The sequence below is a fragment of the Anas platyrhynchos genome, chromosome 17 (genome assembly GCF_047663525.1).
Source record: "Anas platyrhynchos isolate ZD024472 breed Pekin duck chromosome 17, IASCAAS_PekinDuck_T2T, whole genome shotgun sequence".
NCBI classification, from domain to species: domain Eukaryota; kingdom Metazoa; phylum Chordata; class Aves; order Anseriformes; family Anatidae; genus Anas; species Anas platyrhynchos.
In genome coordinates this window covers 240,718-258,476 of record NC_092603.1, presented here as the reverse complement: position 1 = coordinate 258,476, position 17,759 = coordinate 240,718, and the positions used below count along the sequence as shown (strand labels likewise).

General features: G+C 69.0%; 3 protein-coding genes across 3 annotated transcripts; 2 read left to right on the top strand and 1 right to left on the bottom strand.

The window, feature by feature from the left end:
* Window positions 1-659: 659 nt before the first annotated feature.
* Window positions 660-3,986, top strand: CSNK2B (casein kinase 2 beta). The gene is given in 9 exon segments (XM_072025045.1): window positions 660-901; window positions 903-957; window positions 1,610-1,699; window positions 1,772-1,869; window positions 1,871-1,886; window positions 1,995-2,036; window positions 2,039-2,075; window positions 2,485-2,672; window positions 3,862-3,986. Coding segments are annotated over 9 exon segments (654 nt in total). The 5' UTR covers window positions 660-878; the 3' UTR covers window positions 3,967-3,986.
* Window positions 3,987-5,051: 1,065 nt separating this feature from the next.
* ABHD16A (abhydrolase domain containing 16A, phospholipase) lies at window positions 5,052-9,514 on the top strand. The gene is given in 10 exon segments (XM_072024704.1): window positions 5,052-5,158; window positions 5,783-5,875; window positions 7,098-7,212; window positions 8,299-8,398; window positions 8,469-8,495; window positions 8,498-8,533; window positions 8,961-9,033; window positions 9,035-9,090; window positions 9,168-9,269; window positions 9,375-9,514. Coding segments are annotated over 10 exon segments (849 nt in total).
* A 1,271-nt stretch (window positions 9,515-10,785) lies between these two features.
* On the bottom strand, window positions 10,786-14,664 carry DDAH2 (DDAH family member 2, ADMA-independent). The gene is given in 9 exon segments (XM_072024703.1): window positions 10,786-10,842; window positions 11,952-12,035; window positions 12,037-12,096; window positions 12,495-12,614; window positions 12,698-12,741; window positions 12,744-12,770; window positions 12,982-13,100; window positions 14,332-14,585; window positions 14,587-14,664. Coding segments are annotated over 9 exon segments (828 nt in total). The 5' UTR covers window positions 14,650-14,664.
* Window positions 14,665-17,759: the final 3,095 nt, after the last annotated feature.

Below are 17,759 nucleotides of genomic sequence, written 5' to 3'. Positions count from 1 at the left end.
GCGCCGCCCGCAGCACCGCGTGGCCCTGACGCTCCCGGGCGGCCGCGGGCAGCGGGGCCCGGCGGGGAGGGGGCCTCGAAGGGGCCCTGTGGGGGGGGGGCGATGGCGGCGCCGTGGGGGTGGGGGGGGGGTGGGGGGGGGGGGTCTCGCAGGAGGCTCTCGTAGAAGCGCCGCGCCTCGGCCCCCGCGGAGGTGTCGGGGGCCTGGGGGCTGGGCGCTCGGGGCCGGGCGGGGCGCGCAGCCCGTCCTTCCAGCGCCCGCCGGTACCCGGGCCCGGGTGAAGGCGCTGAGGTGCGCCATGGCGGCGGCGCCCGGCAGGCTTCGGCTCGGGCGCTGGAGTGCAGGCTTGAGCACCATGGCAACGGCGCAGGGCGCATGCGCGTCGCGCCGGGACACGAAGCTCTTCGCGCCAGGCACTGGTCACCATGGCAACGCCGCAGGGCGCATGCGCAGCTCCCGCCTGCCATGGGGGCTGCAGGAGGACCTGGCCCTTGGTCACCATGGGAGCGTCCGCACAGCGCATGCGCACCGCTCCGTTACGCGCAGCCCGTGATCACCATGGTAACACCGCCACGGCGCGGACGCGCACCTCTGTGCTGCGAGGCTCCCTCCGGGCCGTCATCACACCGGGCGGCCCGGTAGCGCGCAGGCGCGGTTGTGCGCACGCGCGCCGCCGCGGCCACGCCCGCGCCCCCTTCGCGCGGTGCACGCCGGGGAGCCGTAGTCCTTGGGGGCGGCGCGGCGCAGCGCGAGGCCCGGCAGGAGCGCGGCACGGATGCACAATCCCCGGCGGGCCCCGCGCGGGCGGCGCAGGCGCGGTGCGGGCGGAGCGGGACCGGCCCGGCGCGGGCAGGGCCTGGGGCTGAGGCGGCGGGGCCATGAGCAGCTCCGAGGAGGTGTCGGACTCCCTGGGTCCGCGGCCTGCGCGGAAACGAGTTCTTCTGCGAGGTGGGGGCGGCGGGGGGGACACCGGGAGAACGGGGGGGCAGCGGCGGGGAGGGGGGAAACGGGGAGGGTGGGGGAGGGGCCGGGGGGAGGGGGGAGGGGCGGCGGGAGGGGGGGGGTCCTCGGTAAGGGGGGGGGCCTGGGGTAAGGGGGGAGGGGAAATGGGGGAGGGGTCAGGATAATGGGGGGTCTGGGGTAAAGGGGAAGGGGCTGGGGTAAGGGGGGGCACCGGGATATGGGGGGGGGCACTGAGTAAGGGGGGGGGTCCTCGGTAAAGGGGGGCTACATAAAAGGGGGGGGCTCCCCAATAAAAGGGGGCTCTAGTAAAGGGGAGGGGGCCGGAATAAAAGGGGTCCTGGGTAAGGGGGGGTGAATGAAGGAGGAAATGGGAATTAAAGGGGAGGGGGCACAGAAAGGGGGGGTCCCAAGTGTGGGGGGGGGGTGAATAAAGTGGGGGGGGGGTCCTAAATAAAGGGGGGGGGGGGGGTGAATAAAGGAGGGAATCCCAAATGAAAGGGGAGGCTTCGTGGCAAAGGGGGGGCCCCAAATGAAAGGGGGGGAGCCCAAATAACAGGGAGGGGTCTGAAATGAAGCGGGGGGGTGTGGATTTAAGGGGGGGTCCCGAATTTAAGGGGGGGTCACAGTGAAGCCCCCCCAGGACTAGGATTACATCCAGGACAAGTTCAACCTGACCGGGCTCAACGAGACCTTTCCGCATCGCCAGGCCCTCTACATGATCCTGGACCTGGAGCCGGTGTGCTCGGGGGGGGGGGGTCCGGGGGTTCTGGGGCGCCCCCACCCCCGTTAACCCCCCCGCGCCCCCCAGATCGAGGAGCTGGAGGATAACCCCAACCAGAGCGACCTGATCGAGCAGGCGGCCGAGATGCTCTACGGCCTCATCCACGCCCGCTACATCCTCACCAAGCGGCATCCCTGAGATGGTGGTGCGGCCCCAAATTTTTCCCCCCAAATTCTAGACCACCCCCAAATTTTGGGGGCACCCCCCGGGTTGTTTGGGGACCCCCCCTCATTGTTTGTGCCCCCCCCAGCTGGAGAAGTACCAGCAGGGAGACTTCGGGTACTGCCCCCCCGGCCCAGTCCCGCGAGAACCAGCCCAGCGCTGCCCATCGGTACGGGGGGCGGGGGGGTCCGGGGGGGGTTGGGGGGGTCCTGGGGGTGTTCGGGATTTTGGGGGCTGCTGGGTTGTGGGGGGGCTCAGGGCCGTGTCCCTATTTTTGGGGGAGGTGGCTGGGGTGCCACCCCATGGGGTTGGGGGTTTTTGGGGTCAGGGCGTTTATAGGGTTATTTTATGGGGCCGGGGCATTTTGGGGGGCCGCATTCTATATTTTGGGGTCCCCTCCGTGCCCCCAGGGCTGTCGGGCATCCCTTGGGCCAGGCCAAGGTGAACTTGTGACCATGGTGGGTTATCTGGGGGTCAGGGCATTTATAGGGGCATTTTTATGGGGTCAGGGTGTTTATAGGGGGGTTGTATGGGTCAGGGCATTTTGGGGGGCTCTATCCATATTTTGGGCCCCCCAGGGCTGTCGGACATCCCGGGCGAGGCCATGGTGAAGCTGTACTGCCCCATGGCCATGGACGTCTACACGCCCAAGTCGTCGCGGCACCACACCGACGGCGCCTACTTCTAAGACGGCTTCCCCCACATGCTGTTCATGGTGCACCCCGAGTACCGCCCAAGCGCCCCGCCTCACCAGTTCGCGCCCCTTGTATGGCGGGGGTTCTGGGGGGGCTGGAAGGGGGTTATGGGGGGGGCTGGAGGGGGTTAGAGGGGGATTTAGGGGAGCTGGGGGGGGATTGGGGGGATTGGGGGGGATTTGGGGGGCATTGGGGGCCTTGGGGGGCATTTGGGGGCTCTGGAGGTTATGGGGGGGCTGTGGGGGGCTGGGGGGATCATGGGGGCTCTTGGGGGGGTATTTAGGGGGCTGGGGGGGGTTAGAGGGGGATTTAGGAGCCTGGGGGGGGATTGGGGGGGATTTGGGGGGGATTTGGGGGAAATTGGGCAGGATTTGAAGGGGTTGGAGGGGATTTCAGGGGGATTTGGGGGGGAGTGGGGGCCACTGGGGGGATTTGGGGGGCCTTGGGGGGATTTTGGGGGGCCTGAGGGGATTTCAGGGGGATTTGGGGGGGAGTGGGGGCCATTGGGGGGTTGCAGGGGGCCTGGAGGGGATTTATATGGGGGGGCTGTGGGGGGCTGGGGGGGATTTAGGGGGGGCTGGGGGGGGTTAGAGGGGGATTTAGGGGGAGCTGGCGGGGGATTGGGGGGGATTTGGGGGGAAATTGGGAGCAATATCCGGAGGGGGTTTGGAGGGGATTTCAGGGGGATTTGGGGGGGAGGTGGGGGGCACTGGGGGGATTTGGGGGGCCTGGAGGGTATTTATGGGGGCCTTGGGGGGGATTTGGGGGGCTTGGAGGGTATTTATGGGGGCTGGGGGCGTCTCAGTGGGTTTTGGGCAGGTTTTGGGCGGTTTTGAGGGGGTCTCAGCACATTTTGGGGGGATTTGGGGGGGGTCTCACCAGGTGTTGGGGTGATCTGGGGAGTGTCTAAGGGTGTTGGGGTGTTTGGGGCAATTTGGGGGTGTCTCAGCGTGTTTGGGCGGTGTTGGGCATTTTGGGTGGTGTGGGGGTGTTTTGGGTGGTGTTTTGGGGCAGTATGGGGGTGTTTTTGGGGTGTTTTTGGGGCGGTGTGGGGTGCCTGGTGCCAGGGGGGGGTTTTGGGGTGGGGTGGGGGTGTTTTGGGGAGTTTTTGGGGCAGTGTGGGGGTGTTTTTCGGCGGTGTTTTGGGGTGTTTTTGGGGCGTTTTGGGGTGTTTTGGGCGGTGTTTTGGGGTGTTTTGGGGTGGTGTTTTGGGGTGTTTTGGGGTGTTTTGGGCGGTGTTTTGGGCCGGGGCCATTCCAGCCGCCCCCCCGCAGGCTGTACGGGTTCAAGATCCACCCCATGGCGTACCAGCTGCAGCTGCAGGCCGCCAGCAACTTCAAGAGCCCGGTGAAAACCATCCGCTGAGCCCCCCCCCGACTCTCCGCCCCCCCGCGCCCCCACTTCCCTTTATTTTGGGGCCCGGAGCTGCTCCCTCAGCCCCCGCGCGGCCCCGGCCACGGGAATAAAAAAATGGAGGAAAAGGAAAAATGGGGGTCGTGGTTTTTGTTGGGGGGGGGGATTTGTGGGTCTGGGGCCCAAAATGGTGGGGGGGGGCTGGGGAGGGGGGGCGGGGGGATGTTGGGGAGTGGGGGGCGGGGGACAAAATTTTGGGTGGTTTGGGGGCATTTGGTAGAGTTTTGGGGGGGATTTGGGGCCATTTAGTCAGGTTTGGGGATGTTTTGGGAGGATTTGGGGCCATTTAGTGAAGTTTCAGGGTATTTGGGAGGTTTTGGGGCCATTTAGTCAGGTTTTGGGGTGTTCAGTCAGGTTTTGTGGGGTCAGGGCACTTTGGGGGGGCTGTGTTTTGGGGAGCCCCCCCCCATTTCTTCATCCTCCTTTTGTAATCAAATTAACCCTTTAAATGAACATTTTTATACCTAATTCATTTAATCCTAATTTACTTAACCCTAATTTATTTAACCTTTTTTTAGTTAATCTTTATTTATTTATTTAATCTTTATTTATTTAACCTTTATTTATTTAACCTTTATTTATTTAACCTTTAACCTTTATTAATCAACCTTTATTTATTTAACCTTTAATTAATTAATTATTTTTTTGCTTTTAAAACAATAAATTAATAAAGAAGCAAACAAACACGCAAATAAATGTATTTATTTAACGTAAATTCCCCCTTCTAGAACGCAGGGGCCCCTCCCTGACCCCCCCCACGCCCAGGACCCCGTGCCCCCACGCCTTTCCCCTCATTCCCGGCTGTTTAGCAACCTAAGCCGCCAATTCCTCCTCCCCCCCCGTCCCCATGGCAACCGCCCCCCCCCCGCCGCCGTCCATCTCGCTGCCGGCCCCGAAGGGATGGCGCCCGTGGCCATGCACCTACGCCGCGCCCGCCGGGCGTCCCTGCTGCGGCCCCCGTGGCGCGGCCGGAAGTCCCTCCTCCCCCGCGCTCCCCGGAAGCGCCGCCCCGCGCCGGGCTGCTCCCGGCGGCGGCGATGGCGAAGCTGCTGAGCTGCGTCCTGGGGCCGCGCCTCTACCGCGTGCACCGCGCCCGGGCGGGGGGGGTCGGGCCCGGGCGGGGAGGCGCCCGGGAGCCAGCTGGGTGCGGGGGGGGCCGGGGGGGAGGCACCGGGGGGCGGGCACCGGGAGGGGAGGGGCCGGGGGGAGGACACCGGGACCGGGGGGGGTCTGGGGAAGGACCGGGAGGAGGGGGGGGGGCACTGGGGAGGGGGGTCTAGGGGGAAATAACGGGAGGGGAGGGGCTGGGAGGGGTTACCGGGAGGGGGAGGGGTCTGGGGGGCGTTACCAGGCTGGGGGCCGGAGGGGACGGGGGGGGGGTCACTGGAGGGGGGGGTCTCACCCCCTGCCCCCCCCCAGGACTCGTACTACCAACCGCGGGGGCTGGAGTGTAGAAAGCCAGCACGACAGCGTGCTGGCGCGTGGTGAGCCCCATAAACCCCCCCAAACCCCCCAAAACCCCTCTGCGGGACCCCCCCCGGGGCTCGGTGCCCCCCCAGGCCTCGGTGCCCCCCCCCGTGCCGCTGACCCCCCCCCGCCCCAGGCCTCGGTGCTGTGGTCCATCTCCCTCCTGCTTACGTTTCCCTTGCCGTCTTTCACCTCTTACCGCAAAGGTACCGGGGGGCGGGGGGGGGGCTTTTTATTGTGGGGGGTCTCCCCGTGCCGGGGGGGCTCCCCGTTAACCCCCCCCCCCCCCCCCCCCCCCCAGGGTCAGGACCATGTCCCGCGTGGTTCCCCTGTCCCACTGCGCCGCCACCGTGCTGCTGCTGCTGGCCGGCGTCGCCTGCCTGCGAGGTGGCGGGTGAGGGGGGGGGGGGCAACAAACCCCAAATTTACCTGGGGGGGGGCCGAACCTGAGGACCCCCCCCCCTTAAAAAAAAAAAACAACCCAGACCCCCCCCCCCCAGAAAGAGGCACCGGGCGCCTGCAACCCCCAGTACGTGGAGTTCATCACGGTGCTGGAGGACAGCCACCGCCTGGGCACCCCCAGTAGGTCAAGGTGGGGGCGTCGTGGGGCTGGGGGGGGCCCTGAGGGCGAGGGGTGGGCCCTAGAAACGCCCCCCCCCTTTGGTCCTCCGGTACTGGAGTTGGCCGCCTACACCTTCGACTTCCGCAGCTGGCCCGTGGACTTCCGCTGGGACAGCGCCGGGCGGCCCTGGTGTGCCCCCCCCCCCCGCCTTTTTGGGACCCCCCCCAAATTTTTGGGACCCTCCTCTGAGATTTGGGCCCCCCCGCCTGACCCGTCCCGCCCGCAGGGGGGCTCGGGCCGTGCCCCGCGCGGCCGCCGCCTCCCCGCCGCAGGATCAGGGGCGGCCGCCGGCGTCCTGGGGTCCTCAAGAAGCTGCCGTGCCAGCTCGTTGGCCAGAGGGCGGGCGGGGCCGGAGGGGATGGGAGTGGGGTGGGGCTAAGAGTGGGCAAGGGGAGGGGCTCCAAGGGGGAGGGGTTTGTGTGGGGAGGGGTTTGTGGGAATGGGGTGGGTGGGGGAGAGCGGGTGGAGGGGCGGGGCTTCGTACTGGCCCACGCCCCTTTGGTGTGGGTGGGCGGGGCTTGGTGGTGGGTGGTGAAGGGGGGTCGGGTCTTGGTGGGCGGGGGTCAAAGGTGGGGCAAAGGGCGTTTGGCGGGGGTGGGGTCAGGAGTTCATTGGGGGGAGGGGTTTCCCCTGGCCACGCCCCTTTGGTGTGGGTGGGCGGGGCTTGGTGGGGTGTGGCAGCTGGGGGCGGGGCTTGAGGGAGTTGGAAGGGTCGGGGTGGGCGGGGCTCCCTGAGGCCACGCCCCTTCTGTGGGACGGGCGGGGCACCATGGCTTCCTTTTAAGGAAGTGGGCGTGGCCAGGCGGGCTGGTGGGCGGGGCCTCCACCCTCAGGGGGCCCCACCCCCTCCCCCTCTATGTCCACCTCCCTGCCCCCGCCCCTTATGGGCGGGCCCCGCTGACCCCGCCCCCTGTGGGCGTGTCCCTTGGTGACCCCGCCCCGCCCCCTTCGTGGGCGTGTCCCCGCTCACCCCGCCCCCTGGGCGTGCCCGCAGCCTGTTCCCTGCCGGCATGGGGCGGCCGCTGGCGTCTCCTTCGGGCTCGGTGCGGCTGCTGCAGCGCGCGCTGCTCCCGGTGCTGCTGCAGGGCCAGGCACGGCTGGTGGAGGAGGTGATGGTCGTCCCCCGGGACCCTCCCGTTTATTGGGGACCCCTCCCCATTTATTGGGACCCCCCCATTCATTGGGACCCCCCCCTTTATTGGGGACCCCTCCCCATTTATTGGGGACCCCCCTATTTATTGGGGACCCCTCCCCATTTATTGGGACCCCTCCCCATTTATTGAGGACCCCCCCACTTATTGGGGACCCCCCCATTTATTGGGACCCCCCCCGTTTATTGGGGACCCCCCCATTTATTGGGGCCCCCCATTTATTGAGGACCCCCTCCATTTATAGGGGACCCCCCCCATTTATTGGGGACCCCCCCATTTATTGGGGACCCCCCATTTATTGGGGACCCCTCCCCATTCATGGGGACCCCCCCCATTCATTGGGACCCCCCCCTTTATTGGGGACCCCTCCCCATTTATTGGGACCCCCCCGTTTATTGGGGACCCCCCCATTTATTGGGGCCCCCCATTTATTGACGCCCTCCATTTATAGGGGACCCCCCCATTTATTGGGGACCCCCCCATTTATTGGGGACCCCCCCATTTATTGGGGACCCCTCCCCATTTATTGGGGGCCCCCCCATTTATTGAGGCCCCCCCATTTATAGGGGACCCCCCATTTATAGGGGACACCCCCATTCATTGGGGACCCCCCCATTTATAGGGGACCCCCTGAAATTCGGGGACCCCCCCCATTTATAGGGGACCCCCCCATTTATAGGGGACCCCCCATTTATAGGGGACCCCTCCCCATTTATTGGGGACCCCCCACTTATTGGGGACCCCCCTATTTATTGGGGACCCCCCCATTTATTGGGACCCCCCCATTCATTGGGGACCCCCCCCTCATTTATTGGGGACCCCTCCCCCACTTATTGGGACCCCCCCACTTATTGGGGACCCCCCTATTTATTGGGGACCCCCCCATTTATTGGGGACCCCCCCTATTTATTGGGGACCCCCCCATTTATAGGGGACCCCCCCATTTATTGGGACCCCCCCATTTATTGGGGACCCCCTAAATTTGTGGGGACCCCCCCCATTTATTGGGGACCCCCCCCAAATTTGGGGACCCCCCCCCCGCAGTGCGGCGGGCGGCGCGCCAAGCTGCTGGCCTGCGACGGCAACGAGATCGACACCATGTTCATCGACCGGCGCCCGGCCCCCGGCCCCCGCGGGCAGAGCTGCGGCCAGGGGGGCGGGGGGGCTGGGGCAGATCACCGTGACCCCCCCCAACCCCCCACACCCCCCCCCAGGTGATTTTTGCTGCGAGGGCAACGCCGGCTCTACGAGGCTGGCTGCCTGGCCACGCCGCTGGAAGGTACAGCCCCCCCCCCCAAATTTGTGTGCCCCCCCCATATTTGTGCCCCCCCCCAATTGTGCCCCCTCAATCCCCCCAACCCCCCCACCCCATAGGCCCCCCCTTATTTTCATGCCCCCCCCCACACCTGGGGGCATTCCTCTTTAGGGGGGCTCTTTGTCTTCTGGGGGCTCTTTGTTTTTTTGGGGGATTCTTCTTTTTTTGGGATTCTATTTTCGGGGGGGCCTTTTAATTTGGGGGTGTTTTTTAGTGCTCTACTCCACCGGGGGGGGGGTATAATCCTTCCCCCCGCCCAGCCGGAGGAGACCCCGTCTTCTCCTGGGCCCGGGCACCCGGCTTCTGCAGGCAGCACGGTGAGGACCCTCCCGCCCCCCGCTGTGGAATTTTTTTTCCCACCCCCACCCCAAAAACTCCCCCCGCCCCCCAGGGAGGGGGGCGCCGCGGCCGGAGAGCGAGGCCAACGCCACCATGGATGTGGAGCACCCGCCCCACGCCTCCGGCTCGGCCCGGGCGACGTGCCTCGGTGCTACACGCCTGGTCCATCGGCGGCTTCACCGGTACGAGGGGGGGCCGTGAGGTGGGGGGGGCTCCACGACCCCCCCCCGGGGTTAAAATTGCCCCCCCCCACCCCCAGCCACGTGGGCGGCGATGTCGTACCCCGAGATCGGGGCCCTGGTGCTCGACGCCTCCTTCGATCACCTGGTGCCCCTGGCCCTCAAGGTGCTGCCGGGCAGCTGCGCGAGTCCCTCACCTCCCCCCCCCGACCCCCCCATTTATTAATCACCCCCCCCCTTTGCTAATTAACCCCCCCATTATTAATTAACCCCCCGTCATGGCGCAGGGGAGCTGGTGACGCGCACGGTGCGGGAGCACCTCAACCTCAACAAATGGGAGCAGCTCTGCAGGTGGGGCCCCCAAGATGTTGGGGGCTGCTATTGTGCTCACCCCCCCTCCCAGAACAAGCAGAACCCCCACTCCTAAAGGAAGGATGAGGGCCCCGTGCTGTGAGGAGGACGACGGACGAGATCATCACTACCACGTTAGTGGGGGGAAAATTGGGGTGGGGGTGAAGTTTGGGTGTGGGGGTGGAGGTCCCCCCTGTGTGACCTTCCTCCCCAAAATTTATACACACCCCCCCCCCCCCAGGGTCCCCAGGACACCCTGCCTCCCAGTCTGCGGGCAGCCACGCCTGCTGAAGCTGCGCCCAGCACCCGGTGAGGGGGGGGCACGGGGGGGCTCCTTGAGGTGGGGGTCGGACCCCGCCCCCCCCAGGCACCGAGTCATGGCCCGGATGAGGGCGCCCTGTGGGCCAGAGCTGTCCTCTTCCCCACCCCCCGCCCCGAGGAGAGGGAGAGCTGCTCTCCCCGCGGGGAAAGGAGCCCTCCCGGACCCCATTAACCCCCCCCCAGACCCCCCTGGACCCCTTCTTTGTGGACCCCCCCAGACCCCATTGGGACCCCCCCAGACCCCACTAACCCCCCCACGCCATTGGGATGCCCCCCAACCCCTTTTGGGACCCCCCTATACTCCATTAACTCTCCCCTCACCCATTAACTCTCCCCAGACCCATTGGCTCTGGACCTCCCAGATCCTTGAACTCCGCCTCCTGCAGCCCCCACACCACAAATCTCCCCCACCGGAACACGCCCCCATCCACCCCCCCCATTCACCCCCCTTCCCCCAATCCCCTCCCCCCATCCCCCTCTCCCTCGGGGGGGGGGGTACCCAGGAGGTGCCCCCCACCCCCCCACGCCCCCCCCATTTAGGGCGCGGTGCTGCGGCGCGTGGGGCTGGACGAGGCCTGGTGCGAGGCCACCCTGGGGGGCTTCGCCGCTCAGCGCGCTGCTCCCTTCCCCTGGAGCCTGGGTGAGCGCGGGGGGGGCACCGGGGGGGGGGGGGGGCAGGGGGCTGGGGGGGGGGCCACAGCCCCCAATTAACGCTCCCCCCCCCCAAAAGCGAGGAGATGGCGTGGAGCAGCGCCAGGCCTTGCCCTTTCTGGTAAGGGGTGGGGGGGCCCTAATTAGCACCCCCCTGCCTTAATTACCCCCCCCCTCCTTAATTACACCCCCCCGTGTAATTAACCCTGAATCGCCCCCCCAGGCACAGAAGCACCTGCAGAACTTCGAGGCCTCGCACTGCACCCCCCCTCCCCCCCCACGCCTTCCGCCTGCCCTGAGCCCGCACCCCCCGTCGTGCCCCCCCCCCAGTCCCGCACCCCGCCCTAGACATTGCCCCCCCCGCCCCAAAATCCCTCATTCCCCCCCCCCCAGCACGGAGTAAAGGTATTTTTGGTACTGGTGCCACGGCGTCTGTGGGGGGGCACAGAGAGGGGAGAAAAGGGGGGGGGGGTTAAATAAGGGGTAATTCTTGAAATCATGGCCAGAGTGCCCCCCCAACGGTTCAGCCTTTATTAGTGAGCCAAGCTGAAATAATGAGGGGGGGGCAGCTACAGGGCCCCCCCAAGTAAAAGCAGCCCCAGGGAGGGGCAGCACCAGTGGGGGGGGGGCAAAGGACTGGGGGGGGGTCCCAGACATCTTGGGGGGGTCCTGGGGCTTCCAGGGTTCTTCTCGGGGGGGTCCCAGAGGCTCCGGGGGGCTCCTGGGTGTCTGGGAGCCCTGGAGGGGTCCCAAAGCTCTGGGGGGGGGACCAGTGGGTCCTGGGGGAATTCCAGGGGGGTCTTTTACATCTGGGGGGGGCAGAAAAGATCTGGGGGGGCCAGGAGTGTCCTGGGGGGGTCCCAAGATCTGGGAGGGGTCCCAGGGGGGCTCCCAGAGGGTCTTGGGGGGGTCCTGCACAAGCCACGCCCCCTGCTCCCTTCTGCCCCCAGCCCTGCTTGACTCCAAGCCACGCCCCCTTAACAAAAGGCCACGCCCCCTCCACCCGAGGCCACGCCCCCCGACATCGCCCCTCCCACTCCCCACCCTTAGCCCCGCCCACCTCCACCCCGCCCCAATTGGCCCCGCCCGTTTAAGCCCCGCCCCCTTCGGCCCCGCCCCTCTGGCCACGCCCCCATCAAGCCCCTCCCACCCTCACCCCCCTTGACCCCTCCCCATTTAAACCACGCCCCTTTACGCCCCGCCCCTATCAGACCCCGCCCCCCACCCATCAAGCCCCGCCCCTTTCCCCAACCACCACTCTAACCCTAACCCCCAAGCCCCGCCCCCTCTGACCCCACCCCCAAGCCACGCCCCCTCCCCAAACCCCGCCCCTTTCCCCAGCCACCACCCTAACCCTAACCCCCCAAGCCCCGCCCCCTCTGCCCCGCCCCCCCCAAGCCCCGCCCCCTCTGACCCCAAGCCCCGCCCCCCTCTGGCCCCGCCCCCCAAGCCCCCAAGCCCCGCCCCCTCTGACCCCCAAGCCCCGCCCCCTCTGGCCACGCCCCCTGAAGCCCCGCCCCCTCCCCCGAAGCCCCGCCCACCTGCAGGCTGCCCGGGAACTCCTCGGGGCTGCGGTGAACCAGCACGGCCCCCCCCGCGCCCCCCCGCGCGTAGAGGCAGTTTCCCGGCCGGGTCGTCGGGCACCGAGAGGCGGCCGTAGGAGTGGTCGGAGAGCTGCTCCATGGCCTGGGGGGGGCACGGGGGGGGCACCGGCATGGGGGGGGGCAGGGCACACTGCGACCCCCCTGGGACCCCCCCCCCAATTCCCCCCAAACCCAAACCGGGTCCCCAAACGCTGCCCCTGGGGTGGGAGGGGGCACACGGAGCGGTGTCCCCGTGACCCCCCCCGTGACCCTTTGCCCCCCCCCCATGTCCCCATGACCCCCCCCAATGTCCCCATGCCCCCCCCCATGTCCCCATCGTGACCCCCCTCCCGTGACCCTTTGCCCCCCCCATGTCCCCATGACCCCCTCCCCCGCGTCCCTTGCCCCCCCGTGTCCCTGTGCTCCCCCCATGTCCCCAGGAGCCCCTCGTGCCCCCCCCGTGTCCCCGTGCCCCCCCCCCCAAATTGTGCCCCCCCCCACCTTGATGGCTCTGCGCGCCGCCTCGCTGCTGCCGATGGCGATGGTGTCGGGGGCGGCCATGCTGCAGAAGCTCTTCAGGTGCCCCCCCCCGGACACCGGCACTGTGGACACCGCAAAGTCCTTGGGGGGGGGCAAATAAATAAAGGGTTAAAAGCCCCCCCAAAAAAATAATCCCCCCCCCCCCCCCCCCATAAGGGGCTCACCCGGAAGGTGTCGGCCACGGCCTCGGCCCCGCGGTGGTTGGTCACGAGGAGATGCCCACGAAGAACTCACGGCCTGGGGGGGGGCACAATTTGGGGGGGGGTCATGGGGATGTGGGGGGGCACAGGGACACGGGGGGGCACAGGGACACCGCTCTGTGCACCCCCTCCCACCCCAGGGGCAGCGTTTTGGGGCCCCAGTTTGGGTTTTGGGAGGGGTTGGGGTTGTTTGTTAATGGGGGGGGCTTTTTGGGGGGGTGTAGCCTGAATTTTGGGGTCCCCCCCACCGGTGAAGAGCACGTCGCTGCCGTCCAGCGTCGCCCCCTCGTCCGTCAGCGCCACCACGCGCAGCTTCAGCTCCTCCAGCACCGCCCGCACCTGCCCAGCTGGGGGGGGCACAAAGCGTCACCCCCCCCCCCCCCGACCCCAAAACCCCCCCAAATCCCAGCAACCCCCCCATAGCCCCCCTGAAACCCCCATAACCCCCCCAAGTCCCTTTAAAATCCCCCTGAAGTCCCCCTGTAACCCCCATAACCCCCCCCACGACCCCCATACCCCCCCAATGACCCCCCCATGACCCCCCCCACGACCCCCCCCTGCCCCCCCCACCTCGTCCCCTCCGTGCAGGCAGCCAGGGCCACATGAGCAGCGCGGTGCCCCCCCAGTACCCCCCCATAACCCCCCTATAACCCCCCTATCCCCCCCAATGACCCCCCCATGACCCCCCCCCGACCCCCCCCCTGCCCCCCCCCCACCTCGTCCCTCCGTGCAGGCATCCACGGCCGGGTGAGCAGCGCGGTGCCCCCCCAATACCCCCCCTATAACCCCCCTATCCCCCCCATACCCCCCCCAATGACCCCCCCATGACCCCCCCCGACCCCCCCCGCCCCCCCCCCACCTCGTCCCTCCGTGCAGGCATCCAGGGCCACATGAGCAGCGCGGTGCCCCCCCATAACCCCCCCTATAACCCCCCTGTAACCCCCCATAACCCCCCCCCACGACCCCCCATATCCCCACCCATGACCCCCCCCCGCCCCCCCCCACCTCGTCCCTCCGTGCAGGCATCCAGGGCCGTGTGAGCAGCGCGGTGCCCCCCCATAACCCCCCTATAACCCCCCTGTAACCCCCCATAACCCCCCCCCACGACCCCCCATACCCCCCCAATGACCTCCCATAACCCCCCTATCCCCCCCAATGACCCCCCCATGACCCCCCCCCGCCCCCCCCCACCTCGTCCCTCCGTGCAGGCATCCACGGCCTCGTGAGCAGCGCGGTGCCCCCCCAATACCCCCCCATAACCCCCCCTATAACCCCCCATACCCCCCCAATGACCCCCCCATAACCCCCCCCTATCCCCCCAATGACCCCCCCATGACCCCCCCCGCCCCCCCACCTCGTCCCTCCGTGCAGGCATCCACGGCCTCGTGAGCAGCGCGGTGCCCCCCCAATACCCCCCCATAACCCCCCCTATAACCCCCCATACCCCCCCAATGACCCCCCCATGACCCCCCCCTGCCCCCCCCACCTTGTCCCTCCGTGCAGGCATCCACGGCCGGGTGAGCAGCGCGGTGCCCCCCCATAACGCCCCCTGTAACCCCCCCTATCCCCCCAATGACCCCCCCATGACCCCCCCCGACCCCCCCTGCCCCCCCCCCACCTCGTCCCTCCGTGCAGGCATCCAGGGCCTCGTGAGCAGCGCGGTGCCCCCCTGCACCACGGCGAGGTCCTCGAGCAGCACGGCGCGGGGGCGGGCGGGGGGCAGCTGCAGGAGCTGCAGCCCCAGCTGCTGGCGCAGGACCCCCGCCAGGACCCCCAGCTGCCGGTGGGCCTTGGCCAGGTCCAGGGGGGGCTCCCCCCCGCCCCCCCCCCGGCCTCCTCCTCCTCCGCCCCCCCGCCTCGGGCAGCGCCCGCACCACCGCGTGGCTGAAACGCCCGAAAGAGCCCGGGCCCGACATGGCCCTGGGGGGGTCCTGGGGGGGGGTCCTGGGAGGGGTCTGGGGGGTCCTGGGAGGGTCTTGGGGGGTCCCGGGGGAGTCCTGGGGGGTCCTGGGGGGTCCTGGGGGGTCCTTCAGGGGGTCCCAAAATGGCTTTGGGGGTCCTGGGGGGGTCTTGGGGGTCCCTGGGGGGTTCTGGGGGTCACCAAGTGGCTTTGGGGGTCCTGGGGGGTCACTGAGGGGCTTTGGGGATCCTGGGGGGGGTCTCAGGAGGTCCTGGGGGGGGTCCTCAGCTCGCCATGCTGTGGGCAGGGGGGTCCGGGGCCTGGAGGGGGGGGAAGGGGGGGGGGTGAGGGCCCCGCCCCTGACCCCAACCCCTGACCCCAACCCCAAAACCCCAACAATGACCCCAAAACCCACCCCTGACCTGACCCTGACCCCGCCCCCAACCCCTGACCCCTGACCTCCCCCCCCCGGCTCTGACCCCAAACCCCCAAATCCCCGCTTTTAACCCCAAAACCCAGCCCCAACCCCGCCCCCAGCCCCACCCCCCCCCCCCGAGCCCCGTGGCTGCCACCCGCAGTCCCCCTGCCCCCCCAATTAACCCCCCCGCTAATTACCCCCCCTAATTACCCCCCCCTCGTTAATTACCCCCCCCCCCCCCGCACCGCGCTCGGGCCGGGTCCTCCCGCCTGGGTCCTCCGCCTTCCCGGCAGCCCCCGCGGCGCCCCCTCCCCCCTCCCCCCCCCCATTGTCTGCGCGGCGGGGGCGGGGCCTGGCGGCGACCCCCGGGGGGCGGGGTCAGGGGGGGCCTGGGCCACGCCCCCTGGTCCCAGCTGGCGGCGGGGGGAGGGGGAGCGGGGGGGGGGCACTGGGAGGCACTGGGGGGTTACTGGGACATACTGGGAGCACTGGGAAGTACTGGGAGTTGGTGCCTCTGGGCTGTACTGGGAGCACTGGGAGGTACTGGGGGGGTACTGGGAGATACTGGGAGCACTGGGAAGTACTGGGAGGTGGTGCCTCTGGGCTGTACTGGGAGCACTGGGAGGTACTGGGGGATACTGGGCTGTACTGGTAGGTACTGGGAAGCACTGGAGGGTACTGGGTCATACTGGGAGCACTGGTGGGTATTGGGGGGTATTGGGCTGTACTGGGCCATACTGGGAGGTACTGGGGGGCGCTGGGACATACTGGGAGCACTGGGAAGTACTGGGAGGTGGTGCCACTGGGCTGTACTGGGAAGTACAGGACGCACTGGGAGGTACTGGGGGGCACTGGGAGGTACTGGGAGCACTGGGCCTCAGGCCCCTCCCTAAGCCCCGCCCCCTCCCGTTGCCAGGCAACGAGGCCCCGCCCCCAGCCCCGCCCCCCCGCCCTGGCCCCGCCCCCAGGAGCAGCTCCGGGTGCTGAGAACGCCTTTAATGGGGGGGGGGGGGACACACAGGGGGGGGGTCCGGGGGGGTCTCAGCGCCCCCCCCGCAGCAGCTCCTCCGCTTCCAGAACCTTCTGCAGCTCCGCCTCCGTCTGCGCCAGCTGGGGGGGGAGGGGGGGTGATTTGGGGACCCCCCCATAGCTCCCAATGACCCCCCCAGCCCCCCCGGACCCCCCCCCCAGCCCCCCCGGACCCCCCCAGGCCCCCCCCCAGCCCCCCAGGCCCCCCCCCAGCCCCCCAGAACCCCCCCAGGATCCCCCCAACCCCAGGATTCCCCCCAGGACCCCCCCCCCCATCCCCCAATTCCCCCCCCCAGGCCCCCACCTTGGCAGCATCGGCCTCCTGCACGTGGGGGGGCACCTTCTGCGCGTAGCCGGCCCCCCCCGGCGCTCCAGCAGCCGCCCCCGCAGCCGCTCCAGCTCCTGGCGCCGCGCCCCCAAACGCTCCAGCTCCAGGGGGGGGCCGGCGGGCCCTGGGGGGGGGCACGGCTCAGAGACCCCCCCCCCCAATGGGCAGCGAGACCCCCAGAAGGGATGGGAGACCCCAGGGGAATGGGAGCACCCCCCCCCGAAAGAGACCCCCCCCCCCCAAAGGGACTGGGACCCCCCCATGGGGCTGGGACCCCCCCAGAGGGCTCAGAGCCCCCCCAGACCCCATTTTGCCCCCCCCCATTGTTCAGAGCCCCCCCCCAAAGGGTTCAGGACCCCCCCAGGGCCCCCCCAAAGGGGGTTCAGGACCCCCCCAAAGGGTTCAGGCCCCCCCCAGAGGGATTCAGCCCCCCCCAGACCCCATTTTGCCCCCCCCATTGTTCAGAGCCCCCCCCCCGAGGGCTCAGGCCCCCCCCAGCCCCCCCAAGGGGGTTCAGGACCCCCCAGCCCCCCCCCAAGGGGGCTCAGGACCCCCCCAAAGGGGGTTCAGGACCCCCCGGAGCTCAGCCCCCCCCCAAGGGGTTGCCCCCCCCCGCGCCCCCCCTCACCGGCAGCAGGAGGTGCACCGTGCAGTGCTCGGAGGCGACGGCGACGGCGCAGCCGGGGGGGCCGCTCCCCCTCCCCCAGCACCCGCACGGCCCCCACCGAGCCCAGCGCCCGCAGCAGCGCCCCCCCCCGCTGCAACCACTGCACCCACGGCCCGGGGGGGCACTGCAGGAAGCCTGGGGGGGGGGAACAGGGACGGGGGTGTCAGAGCCCCCCCCGGGCAGGGACACCCCCACAGACACCCCAAAAAACCCCCCATAACCCCCCGAAACCCCCAGAGCCCCCCCAGGACCCCCCCCAGACACCATAACTCCCCCAGAGCCCCCCAGAACCCCCCCAGGACCCCCCCAGGACCCCCCCAGACACCCCATAACTCCCCCATGCCCCCCTATAACAGCCCCAGGCTCCCTCCCAGCCCCCCCCCATGCCCCCTCACCCCCCCTTACCCCCCCCATTCCCCCCCTTACCCCCCCCATTCACCCCCCCGCCCCCCCCATGCCCCCCCCTCACATGGGGGCCGGCCGCGGGTGACCCCGTGTTGCTGCCTCAGCCCCCGGAGGGCGCGGGCGGCCCCCAGCAGCTGCTCCATCGCCGCCTCCGCATCGGGGTTCCTGCCAGCAGAACTGGGGGGGGGGCAACAGGGGGGGGGCACGGTGTGAGGGGGGGGCACTACAGCCCCTCACCCCCCCCGACACCAAGCATTCCCCCCCCCCCGAGCCTGCTGC